This window comes from Mustela putorius, unplaced genomic scaffold, assembly GCF_011764305.1.
Source record: "Mustela putorius furo isolate JIRA1106 unplaced genomic scaffold, ASM1176430v1.1 tig00000224_pilon_pilon_pilon, whole genome shotgun sequence".
Taxonomy (NCBI): Eukaryota; Metazoa; Chordata; class Mammalia; order Carnivora; family Mustelidae; genus Mustela; species Mustela putorius.
In genome coordinates, this window is record NW_025421321.1 from 29830658 (window position 1) to 29843822 (window position 13165).

Here is a 13165-nt window from a genome sequence, read left to right on the forward strand (position 1 = left end):
TTTTAGGAGGTAAAGTACGTAAGGCTGACAGAGCCGTCGCAGTTCAGACAGAACGGGGGAAAATCAGACTGCGGGGGTCCCCACATGCAAATACGTGAATTACAAACGAACACAGGCGCCGGCGGCTTCCGCACTTCCCCTCCAAGGGCGCACCGGGACCTCTTCGCTGCGCCGCCCGCCGGCGCGGGGGCGACGATTTGCATATACGAAATTGGGAAGAGGGGGAACCACCCATCGAAAACCCCGGGCCGCCGTCCCCCCGGGGCCGGGAGAGCGAGCCCCACTTCGCTGCCCGGCCCGCCCCCAAGTGCTCCCGGGCGGCCGGCCCCCTAGACGTCACCGCGCCCTCCCACCCGCTCCTGAACTTTAAACCACGCGCCTAAGAACAACCTGGAGGAGGGGGATTTCTCCGGAGTCGGCGGCTTTCGCACGCTCGGGACTGTCACCGCCCGGCTCCCAGCGTTCCCTGCGCTCCCGAAGATCCCGCCTCTCGCAGCCGCGACCCAGTCTCCCAGCCGCGGACGGCCAGGGCGGGGGGCGGGGCGTAGGGCGTGGACGGGGCGGAGCGCAGCCCGCGGGGAGGCGGTGGTGAGGAGCCTACGTCAGCCGCGGGAAATCCCCCTCCCGCCAGGCGGCCTGCCTCTAGGCCCCGCAGGCGCTCGGTCCTCGCGGCGCTCCGCCCCCTGCCCCTGGCTCCCGCACCTCCGACGGGCGAAGCCGGGTGATCCGGAACGCTAGCATTAAGGGGGTGGGAAGGTGTGAGCCGCAAACCCCGAAGAGGGCGGGAAGGAGGAGGAGGCCCCGGGGGTGGTCAGGGGGACTGGGGGTCCCGCCGGCAGAGTCCCTCCGCCGCCGGACCGACGCGGGCTGACTGTGGCGGCCTCGGGTCAGGACACTTGGAGGGGCGGCGCGGTGAGCGGAGCCATGGCCTCGGGTGAGTGTCTCAGACGCGGGACTCGACCGCGGGCAGGACCTTGTCCGGGGGTCTTTGCAGCTCAGAGTGTCGGGGTCTCGGTTTCGGTTGTGCGCGTTGTCTTTTTAAAATCGTCTCATCTGGCAGATTGTCAGCCTAAAGTTACCTGGTTCGGGGTTTTGCGTGCGAAATCAAAGTCATGCTCTGTAATTTGATGCCATTATAAGAGCCGGAACCTTAGAAATTCCCAGCGACTAGATTTTTAGGATTAGGGAAGTAACACGAATGTAAACGAGGACGGAGAGTTCTCATATTTAAAAATTGATTTATATTGAAATGGTGGTTTTATGTTTTAGAACAGGAATGAAGAACCTTCAGACCTCAGGAGTGCGCTCCTTTTTTTTTAGTTTAATTTCATCAAACGCCAGGAGGTGACCGCTGATGTGCTGACAGTTGTACAAAATGAGGTGCGGCTTTAAAAGTCACCAGTGCTATCTTAACAGGTCTTAAGTGGAAATGTTGCTTCAACAAAGTGGATGATTTCTACTATAAAGCGGGTACTTTCTAGCTTACGGAGAAGTCTTTTTTTTTTTTTTCTTTGTTGGAAGAAAGGGGGAAGGAGTATCCGCGCTTAATTTAAAATAGGAGTGGAAATGAAAACTTTACATCACTAATGTAACGATTCATTTTCAGTTAATAGATGCGTAAATCTCTTGCTGCGGGGGGCGGGGGGCGACGAGTTTACCAAGGAACAGGTTAGAGGGCAAGGGAGGGAGTCTCATATATATAGCCGTGGTTTACATCTGCCTGTAACCTAAAGGGAAGTAAATCAAGTAGACTGTGTTTGAGTTGGACCGTTACAGGATTCTGGCAAGGTTCACGGGGCCCTTTCCCGGCAGACGGAGCAGAGGCAGGGAGGCCTGGTAGGGTAAATTAGCGCTATACTAGGAGGCTGAAGTTTTGCGGGGGGACTTGTTTCTGGTTGACCCGCGTCCTCCCAAGACCCTGGTTCAGTGACCCTCAGAGGCTGATGTCTAGCTGAGAAGAGGAAGTAGAAAGCATTAAAGGATTTTTTTTTTAAGGGGTTGAGCAGAACAATGCCAGAGCTACTGCTGTAGGCCGAAAAGGAAATTGGGGTGGTTCACATGACATTTGATTTCAGTTTGTCTGTGGTTTTTTATGTGCGAATACAAGTGTAGTTTAAAATATTTCAACTTTCTCTTTACCCACTTCAGTGACCCCAAACTTTCAGATAATTTTTTAAATTTATAATTTAAAAGCACATTTAGATTGAAAGTCCAAAGATGATCTGAAATATTTGGCTAATTTATTGGTTGACAGAGATTTTGTATGAAAGTAGTCAAGAATGGTAAGCGTTATAAAAAAAGGTCAGACGCGTTATAAAAAAGGTCAGACTGCTGCCAATTTAACCAAACTTCATTAATTTGTGGCATGAGTGTAATACTTCTAATTCTTTTAAAGAGAAAAGAACCATTTACACAGAGGATAACGTAAGACCTAAATCATTCAAAAATGTGATACGATTTAAATTTGTTTAATGGCACTATAGTTTGTGCTGTTGTGAGGACTGATTCTCTAAATTGAAGGGGAAAAAAAATTAAAGGAATGAAAAGTTGTAGGGTAATTATCTTTTTTTTTTTGCCTTTTCTGAAGTTACATTAAAATGGAACTATTTAAAATATGACAAGTTATTTAAATTGTAATTTAGTTGTTTGAAAACTGCTAAAGAAATTTTTAAAAAGGAATCTGAGAGTATTTTTCTTAGTCACTTGTAAAGGCCTTAGAGAAGAAGATTCAGTAAATTATAAATTCTAATTGTTTTGAAACAGTAATTGAACCAAAAGAGTAATAGGAAAAAAATTTTGCTTAGTTAGTTATCACTGTCTAGTTTAGATTATTTGTAGTAAAGTAGTATTAAAACCTCAAAAAGTATTTTTATTGATTACCAGGCACTTAAGACCATTTCTTCTTTTCTCACCGGATGTCATATGTAAATAGGGATGTGTAGCCGGATTTGTTACCTGTAAAATAACAAACGTAAAAGTAACAGATCATAATCTCATTAGCAAAATGACTTAAGTACCATGAGTAACAGGGAATTTAATTTATAGATATATAAAAATTATATATATATGTGTGTGTGTATAAATGATTTTATATGATTCTAAATTTTGTTCAGGTAAATTGCCAAATAAATTATTTAGGATTTCACAGATTGGGTTCTATTAAGCTGTCGTTATTGCCTTTTTTTTTTAACTGTCTTTTAACACAATTGATTAGAACAGGTATTGTTAAGAAAAATGTTCCCTGTCCCATGTAGGGCATGCATAGGCAGTCATTACGCTATACATATGATTCTGTTTCATTTAATGTAACCAAAGTTAGCTATTTTGCCTGAATTTAAAGCTTCTCATTGTTCCTGTAGAAAGTGCAAAATATGCTTATGCACATGTAAGTAGCTCTGTTTACTAGTAAGTATGGTAAAATGTTTTAAAATTTGATAATTGATTTTTATTCACAGTTTTCTTTAGTATAGTTATGTTCTGTCATATAATAGGAAGTACATGAAGAAACTTTTTGTAAACCACACTACTTCCAACTCTGGTGTAAATTTCAAGAGAACTATAAGTATTTCTCTTGAGTAAGGGGAAAAATATCAGTGTAGGTATGATGCAACTTAATCATTAATGACAGAGCTGGAAGCTGGAATTGACAACTAAAGCAAAATACTTTTTTTAGGTAGAAGCCTACACACTATAAACACAAATGCTGTATCTGAAATGCCCCACATGAAATGTAGAGACAACAGCTATATAAAAGCATTAAGATGATACATAAAGTTGAATGAGTGAAATGGCTAGGGAGGAATTGTGATGAAATGATATCAGGAATGTCTGGGTTCTGTGTAGTATCTTTCCCAAATACAATGTAAGAGGCTCAGAATTTCCTTTTGTTCTGTCGTTCTCTCATCTGTATTCTCTGCATGTGATTGGGTTTGTAGGCACGTGACCCGGATACTTGCATGGGACATACTTACACTAAAAAAATTTCTTTGTTTAATTCATTTTTAGGTAGGCATCTCATAATTTTTATTTTTGAATCTGGAAGTCTTAATCAAGACAGATGAGTTGGTACTGCCTTTTACTTTTAAGTTGATTAAATACCTGAGTAATCTGGAACAGATATTAAATATTTCTCTACTTTTTCATTCTGGAAGTTAACATTTTTTTTTCAAGATTCTCTCCCTCCCCACCGCAGTGGAATCTCTATTGTGCAACTCTTGCATCTTTTATTTACCTTCTGGTGCATACATCAGCCAAATACTCCTCTGAAAATTCCCTTACGTGGATGCTTAAGACTTCTTTGAGAGGCAGCCTCCGATACTGGAATAAATCTGGACTTTAGCCCATAATGAACCTGGTTTATTCCAGTTCTACCACTCTGTGATATAAAAATGAGAATAACTACTACAGCATCTTGTTTTGAGGAACAACAGAGACAATTCATGCCCATAAATGTTAGTTTTCTTATGTAGTGGAGCTGTTTGGAGACTTAGACATCTAGGAAACAAGAGCTACTAGAAGTAATTGGCACTCACTATTGTTTGAGTATCCTGACATTCTAGAATTCTGTGAAACCTTGAAAAATTGTAATAGACTAGAACAGATGCTAGATAGAAAGTCTTTCAAGAATATATGAGAATGAAAAAAAAGAATATATAAGAATGTCCATTTACTTTTAAACAGTTTGAAATGGTTTTCTGTATTTTTAAACTAGTGGAGAAGAATTTGACAGTGATGTTTGGAGGCAGCATACCTTTTTTCCTTTGTCCACTTCAATGATAGTAAACATTCTGAAAAGAAAGTGAATCAAAAATGTCTTGATAATTGCTTGTTATAACTTCTCCTTCATTTGACTTCTTTTGTACCTTTTGTGTTAGTCTTTTTCTAGCATGTGGGAATAGGCTTAAGTTTTCATTGCCCTTTTGTTAATTGAATGCCATTTTATGTATGTGAGAAATGGTTACTTTAAATTTTGATCATAATTAGGAAGAAATGGAAAAAGTGTGTCTTAAGGTAAGGAAGCTTACCGCCATGATTCAGTTGGGTTCCCAGGTTTGAGGAATGATGAATAGATCTCATTTTCTTTTTCTCCAGAGTGAGTGAAAGTGATACTTAGAAAAGTGTATATTGTTAGCTCCATCTGCTCCTTCGGCTTTCAGGTACTCTATTATCCAGTACTTTTGCGAGGGAGATGCAGTCTGCAGTTATTCTCAGCTGTGGTGTTGACACATTAGTGTGTGATCATTTGCTTGCCGTATTGTAAGAAATGTTACTGATGATAATCACAATATTAATTTTGTAAACAATTTACCTTTTAAATAGATCAGTGTGATTAAAGGTGATCCCTATCATAATGCTTTTTTCCCTTGCTTATATTTGGCTAAGCTTTTTAGAGTGGGAGAGAAAGAGGAGTTAAAGCCGTCAGAATTAAAAAAAAGAAAAAAAAAAAAGTTGTCACATTTCCTCTGCCTGGTTTGTCTGTCATCCAGCCCATACTTGTACGTGAATTTTTGGATTGCTTCTCTGGATATGTGATTCTTTAAGCTTCTTTATGTTTTAGGGCAATGGTTCTTAATCAGGAGTGTGTTAGAATTGCTTGGAAGGCTTTTTCAGAAATATGTTAGGGCTTTATAGATTTCTGTTTCTATTCAGCAGATCACAGGTGGGATCAAGGTATGTGTGTTTTTTGAAAAAGCTTCCAAAATGATTCTGGCATACACCCCACTATGAACTCTTCCAGGAATTTCATTGGATCTAAATACTCACTTGCCTGTGGCAAGATGCATTATTTTCTTAAACTAAGTTGTATTTATTTTAGGTTATTTGCTATAATGTTATTCTGACTTTACCCCCGGCTGTTTTTATGCTTTTCTTTTTTTTTTTTTTTAATTTTATCCATTGGGATTCCAGCTATCATATTTGCTAATGTCATTCATAATTTCTTTTTTATAATAATAATTTAAATTTATCACCTATAAAATGGGAGAATAATTCCTGTTCTGTTTTTTATGAAGATTAAAGTTGAGAGGATCAAATGAGAATATATGTAAAGTACTTTAAAACAGTATTATAATTACTGTAATTAATTTTTTCCTGAACAATTAATGCTGGTTCCCGGTGCTAGCCATAAGGTGTTTTTTTGTTTTTGTTTTTGTTTTTAATTTTTAATTTTTTATAAACATGTATTTTTATCCCCAGGGGAAGCCATAAGGTTTTAATTAATGTGTTTATTTCTGACAATTGAGGCTCCATTTTTAACTTGTATTTCAATACAACTTTTTAATCTTAAAAACTGAAATAGCACTCTTTTTTGCTTAAGTGAAAATAAAAACATAGGTATATCTTGCAAACATTTTGGCTGTATTTGAAATATTATTTGGGTCAGTATTAGCATTTTACAGTATTGTTTAAAAGGTAGGGGGTCAATCCCAACTTTGCAGTATTGGTTTAAAAAAAGTTCAGTAATCAGCTTGCTTAGAACCACTTTGGAGAAATTTCAGTACTTTTCAGACATATAGTGATTCAAGATAATCTTAGTTAGGAGTACTTATTTTCCCTACAGTTCTCTGATTTACATTTTACCTTCTACTCCATACAAGACTACAGTTCAACATTCTATCTTTAGGAAGAAAGGCCCTTTAAAACAGTGCTGAGGGAGGAAGTGACTGGTACATTATACTGATGCATGATATAAACGATTAATAGCTGGGAAGTATTTTACAATAAAATACAGATAAATTAGACTATGAATAGGTATAAAGAGTAAAAAGTGTAGCAGTTCTAATACCTACAAAGCACTATTTTTTTCCATAGTAGTGGAACCTAATAGGGAAAATATGATTAATCACGATTACTATCCTTTGCTGTTTGTATAACTTACACAAACAAAAAGATTTTTAGATTTTCAGTTATTCACTCCCCAGATATTTACTGAATATCTATGTGCAAGGCACTGATGAGTACGTCACAATTCCTGCCTTCAAGTAGCTTGAAAAGAAGTAGAACAAGTAGTTTTTTTTTCAAGAAGAAATAAAACAGTGAGTCTTCCTTAATTTATAGTTATTTGGAATAATTGCCATAAACAAAATACTGTGATAATTTAGAGGAGGGGGAGATTATTTCCAGCTGGGGAAATGTGAAATATTACAATAAAATATTACCTGGTTGATCATGAGACTTTTTATAAATAATGAGCTTGTACAATAGGAAGACTAGATTTCAAAGTTTTTTTTTAAAGTACTTGATTTTATATGATCACTGATATTTGCCATTATTATAACTTTAAACCTATAAAAATCATGTTATTTTCTCTTTCAACAACTGCTTTTCTCTTGTCTAGAGACTTTTTTCACAAACATTTTCTAGTTTAAAGAAGCATTGTGTAACCAATGAAATATTTGAAAAATCACTATGAGCCTAGCACTTTTATTCACCCTTCCCCCAAAAGTTAGCTACTTACCATTAATGATGTAATTCTGTATCAACTTCCCACCAAGACACCTTTAAATAAGTAGTGGGCAGGGATTTATTTGACCTTTAGTTAAACCACATACATTATTTAAGATATCACTTAAAAAAATTCTGTTGAGTATTTTGAGCTATTGAGAGGAAAATGTACTTTCTTTCAAATTCTCCTGCAATGACATATGAGGATGTAAAATATTTGAAGTGAAATGTGAATTTGAGTTATTCATAATATACAAGGATATATAAGTATGTGACATTGAAATACCCATCTGCATGCCTTACATTTTTCAATAAAATAAGTGTTATGAATGTGATTAGATTAAAGTCAGTTTTACCTGGCTCTAATAGTATCTTTACTCAGTAACCCAAAGTAGAAACTGTGGAGCCTCAATGATTCTTTACTTGCTCTTAACCCTAATGTTCAGTCAGTTGCTAGGAACTGTCAATTTTATTGAAATAATCCTTCACTCCTGTTATCACTGCTAGATGTCAAATCTGCCCTCACCGTTGCCCACAGTACTGTCACAGCCTCTAAACTGATCATCATACTGTCTCCTTTCTTTTCAACCTGTCCACTGCCATCAGAATCCTCACTCTGAAATGTCAGTCCAGAGGCGCCTGCGTTGCTAAGTTGGTTAGGCAACTGCCTTTGTCTCAGGTCATGATCCCAGGGCCCTGGGATCAAGACCCACATGGGCTCCCTACTCAGCTGGGAGCCTGCTTCTCCCTCTGCCACTCTCCCTGCTTGTGTTCTCTCTCTCACTATCTCTCTGTCAAACAAATAAATAAAATCTTTAAAAAAATAAAATGTCAGCTCGATCATATGATTCCCCTGCAGGAAGCCATTCATTGATTCGTTGTCACTCATGAACTAAAATCCAAATCCCTAATGTCCTCTGTACTTTGAACCCATTTGTACAGATTACAAATGTCCTTCAGCGTTTGGTTCTAAAGGTAGAAGTGTAATCCACTTCCACTGTGGCTTCATTGGTCATTTAAAAACTCTTCTTTTGTGCTGCCCCAGCTTTGGACACATTGTTCCCTTTTACTAGAAGGCCTTCCCCTCTACTCTCCCTACCTTTTTGCTTCATTAACTCTTTTTCCTTTGTTTTTGACATAGGCATGCCTGACTCTTTTGCTCTATCATTTTATGCACAATCTTGTTAGCATAAACAAAATTTTGTTTTTTTGGACTCTTCTGTAGTCTAATAATTGGTGGTTTTGCCTCATTGTTCTATAAAATTCTTGAAAGTACCGGTTGTTACACCATCATGATATTACTATAAATCATTGTTTTCAAGAAATGATATGAAACAATAGTAGACAACATTTATTGAGTATTTGTCATAGGCATGATGCTTGCTAAGAACTGAACACATACTACCTTGAATCCTCACAAAACCCCTATAAGGTAGGCGCTATTACTATTGTTCCCATTTTATAGATTAAGAGACTTAGAAGATACATTGCCAGGATCCTTGCTGTTAAGATATGGCAAAGTAGGACCCAAAAGGCTCCTTCCTAACACTGTACCAGTAAGACCCATTGTATTACCCTTTCTAAATATTTATTTGCATTCTAACAGAGGGTATGTCTTTAATCAGAGAAATGGATTATCTAATTGTAGGAATTTAAAAATCACTTAACCGATGGAAGGAAAATGGGTTTTTTTAAAGTGGAAGACATCTTTATACCCCTGAAATAGACACATTGCCAAGTACCCTACTTGTAAGCATACTTGAGTGTCTTCATTGAACTTTTCATTTCTATAATATGGATAGTAAGAAGGGTAAAGATGCATATGTTTTAGACAACTTTACTGGCATATAATTAATGCATGATACATTGTACATGCTTAAAGTTGCAATTTGATAGTTTTTGACATATGAATACAATCTTTAAATCATCATCACAATCAAGATAATTAACATATCCATCATCCCCCAAGTTTCCCCATCCATTCTACACCCTTTTTCTTAGGCAGTCTGTGATCTGCTTTTTTTGATTATAGATTAGTTTACATATTTTAGAGTTTTATATAAATGGAATCCTACAGGATGTGCTCTTTTGGTCTCGCTTCTTTCAGTCAGCTCAACTTTTTTTAAATTGGAGTATAGTTGACACATACATTAGTTTCAGGTATATAACATATAGAATTCATCCATGTTGTATAGATCAGTTCATTCTAAAGTTCATATTTTGAATTACATTTGTTATAGAAAGTGAGTAATTTTCTTTCCTCTGTTGTGTCTTCAGTAAAGAGATTTAGATGGAACTGATTGAAAATTTTGTTGAGTTTAAAATGAATACTTCTGGAACTTAGTTAGATGTTCTGTGTATCAATCCTTTAAGATTCTAGGGGAGATTTAAAAAAAAACTTAGATATTCTTTCTGCAATGATTTAAATGCATTTTCATTTTCAAGTAGCAGTCCACTGTTAGGAGTCTAAGGTAAAATCAAGCAGTTCAACTTATTTTGGAGTATGATATTGTACTTTTGAAGACTATCTTCTTTACCCTCCTGGGGGAATCTTGAGGGATATCCTTGTACTTGGTCTTACGTGTAAAGTGAGTATCTCTGAAGTAGAGAACTCAGAACTTCACGTTGGCATTAGCTCTTGATATTAAATGATAAAGTGCTAACCGATGAATATGATTTGAGTAATCTTGTGTTAACACTGTATAGGAGCTCAGTATGAATGGGAGAAGAGGCACCTTTACCATCCAATCTTGGGTAATTACATTTCAACCTATCATTTAATATTGGGAGGGAAAATTTTTTAGTATGCTATTTTGAAAAAAAACAAAATGGTCCAATCCATTATTACTATTATTGTAATCTTACCCTCCTCCTTTTTTTAAATTTTCAGGTGGCTATAACCCATGTATAGAGATCATTGAACAGCCCAGGCAGAGGGGCATGCGTTTTAGATACAAATGTGAAGGGAGATCAGCAGGCAGCATTCCAGGGGAGCACAGCACAGACAACAACCGGACATACCCATCTATCCAGGTAATAGACCCTTCTCTTGTATGTATCTAACTTTTAATTGCTCCATATTTTATCTATAGCAATCACATGAAAGGACCAGTTTCTTCATAGTGTGCTCTCATTTCCACTGTGGCTTAAATATATATTTTCAAGGGATATTTATGACATGACTGTGAATATAAGAGCATGGCATTTGGTGACCCAACATCCAATTATTTTCTCTTGCTCCATGATAATATTTTGGTATAACTTGTTTTAATAGAAAACAAACAGAATCAGATGATATAACCAGTTGAAATCAGTGCAGAAAATAATATGTCAAGGAATGGAGAGGTAAATTCTTCCCTTCTGATATTCCCTGGATAGTTCCATCCAAACTGTATTTGCCAGTCAGTTGGACTTTATCTAGTGCTAACTACATTATATAAATTGAACTCTCTTTTAGTAGGTCAGTTCTGAATGGGATCAATTTATGAATCATATATTTAATTTCCCCCTTTTTTCAGATTATGAACTATTATGGAAAAGGAAAAGTGAGAATTACATTAGTAACAAAGAACGACCCATATAAACCTCATCCTCATGATTTAGTAGGAAAAGACTGCAGAGATGGCTACTATGAAGCAGAATTTGGACAAGAACGCAGACCCTTGTTGTAAGTACACAGCCACAGACATCTTTAGGAATAGGATAAACAGAGGATTCTCTGTTTCCTGGACATGTACATCTGTTAACAGGATAAAGTGATTTCTCATTCTTCTATTTACTATAGTAGACATTTAAATTTTCTTAACTCTTATATTAGAACCTCCAACCTCCCTTTTATTCTTTATTAGTAGACACAGTCCATCAGGGTAGCAAGAATACTTACTTATTGCTACTAAAGGTAAACCTAAACTTATTTTAACCCACTGAGCCACCCAGGCGCCCCTTCCTAAACTTATTTTATGTTGTGGTTTTCTTTCTTAGTGTGAACAATCTCTGAAAATTTTTCTTGCATATATTTTTACTGTCCTTTCATTAATAGTTAAAATTATCAGATATGGGGAAACCAGCTGGTAACCTGGAGTTATTACTTAGAAAAGGACAAGTATAAAAGTAACATGATGGTAGTTCTAAGATAAGAAAAATGATGTAACACCTTGGTGTTGGTGAGTCTGCCAGAAGATGGGCCCATTCATCATGTTGGTGATAGTATAAATTAATAAAATCCTTCTGGTAGGCACTTTAACAACTACATAGGAAAAGCCTGAAAAATATGAATGTCTCTTGAACCAGCAATTCTACTTCTAGGAATTTATCCTCAGGAAAAAATTAAGCATGTTCAGACATTTAGCTGTAGTGATGTTCATTGCAGCTTATTTTGTAATGGCAAAAAGTTAGAAGCAATCAAAATAATAAACAAGGAGGGATCCGTTAGACAATCTGGTACATCCATGCAGTGCACTCCTATGTAGCCTTAAAAATAACATTGCAAATATCTCTTTGTATAAAAAGATATCCACACTATGTTAGATAAATAGGTTTTAAAACAGTATATGTGATTTAGAAAAATCTTAAAAAGCATATGTGTACATAGACTTGGTAGCATATACACTAAGGTATTAATAGTAGTTGTTTCTTGGTGGGTAAGACTGGAGTTTTATGTTTTTCTTTTTTTTTTTTAATTTTTATTTTTTATAAACATATATTTTTATCCCCAGGGGTACAGGTCTGTGAATCTCCAGGTTTACACACTTCACAGCACCCACCAAAGCACATACCCTCCCCAATGTCTATAACCCCACCCCGCTTCTTCCAACTCCCCTCCCCCCAGCAACCCTCAGTTTGTTTTGTGAGATTAAGAGTCACTTATGGTTTGTCTCCCTCCCAATCCCATCTTGTTTCATTTATTCTTCTCCTACCCCCTTAAGCCCCCATGTTGCATCACCACTTCCTCATATCAGGGAGATCATATGATAGTTGTCTTTCTCTGCTTGACTTATTTCTCTAAGCATGATACGCTCTAGTTCCATCCATGTTGTCGCAAATGGCAAGATTTCATTTCTTTTGATGGCTGCATAGTATTCCATTGTGTATATATACCACATCTTCTTTATCCATTCATCTGTTGATGGACTATGTTTTTCTTTTAACTTGTATTTATTCTGTGATTCATCTTTTATAATGAACATGCATTACCTTTGGGAAAATGAACCTAATTACAATAAGGAAAATGTTAGTAACTTCCTTATATATTAATAGTAACTATCTAGAAAATATACTTTAAAAATATTCCTCTTAAAATAACAACACAAAACAAAAAAAATCTAGTAATACACATATGGTGAGAAATATTTCCTATTTATATAGTTTGACCTCCCAACACTATTTTACATTGTGGACCACTCCCTTCTTGGAACATTCTCATTTCTTGATTTCTCTGAGAACAGACTCTCCTGTTTTATTTCCTACTTCTCTGGCTGTTCCTATTCAATCTTAATTACAGACAGTTAAATTCTTAGTTATGTCCAATAATGCCCTTTATGGCTCTCCTGCTTCTCTGCCCAGTTCAGGATCCTGCTAAGGATCACACACTGTATTTACTTGTCGTGTTAATTTACTTGTCATGATTATTAAAGTTTCCTTTGATTTAGAATAGTTTCTCAGCCTTTTTGGTCTTTCCTGACATTACCATTTTTTTTTTTTTGAAGAGTCTAGGCTACTTGTT

General features: G+C 37.0%; 1 protein-coding gene across 3 annotated transcripts in view; it reads left to right on the plus strand.

The window, feature by feature from the left end:
* The first annotated feature begins 668 nt into the window (after positions 1-668).
* Positions 669-13165, plus strand: part of REL (REL proto-oncogene, NF-kB subunit) — a 31805-nt gene continuing 19308 nt past the window's right edge. Inside the window, exons 1-3 of one of the 3 annotated variants that reach the window (XM_004742012.3) lie at positions 669-934; positions 10334-10476; positions 10962-11110. In XM_004742012.3, coding sequence (XP_004742069.1) covers positions 925-934; positions 10334-10476; positions 10962-11110 — 302 coding nt within the window. In that variant the 5' untranslated portion in view covers positions 669-924. Of the gene's footprint in view, positions 935-9700; positions 10198-10333; positions 10477-10961; positions 11111-13165 lie in introns of those variants that run through there. The other 2 variants (XM_004742013.3, XM_045077873.1) reach the window with 2 other exon arrangements.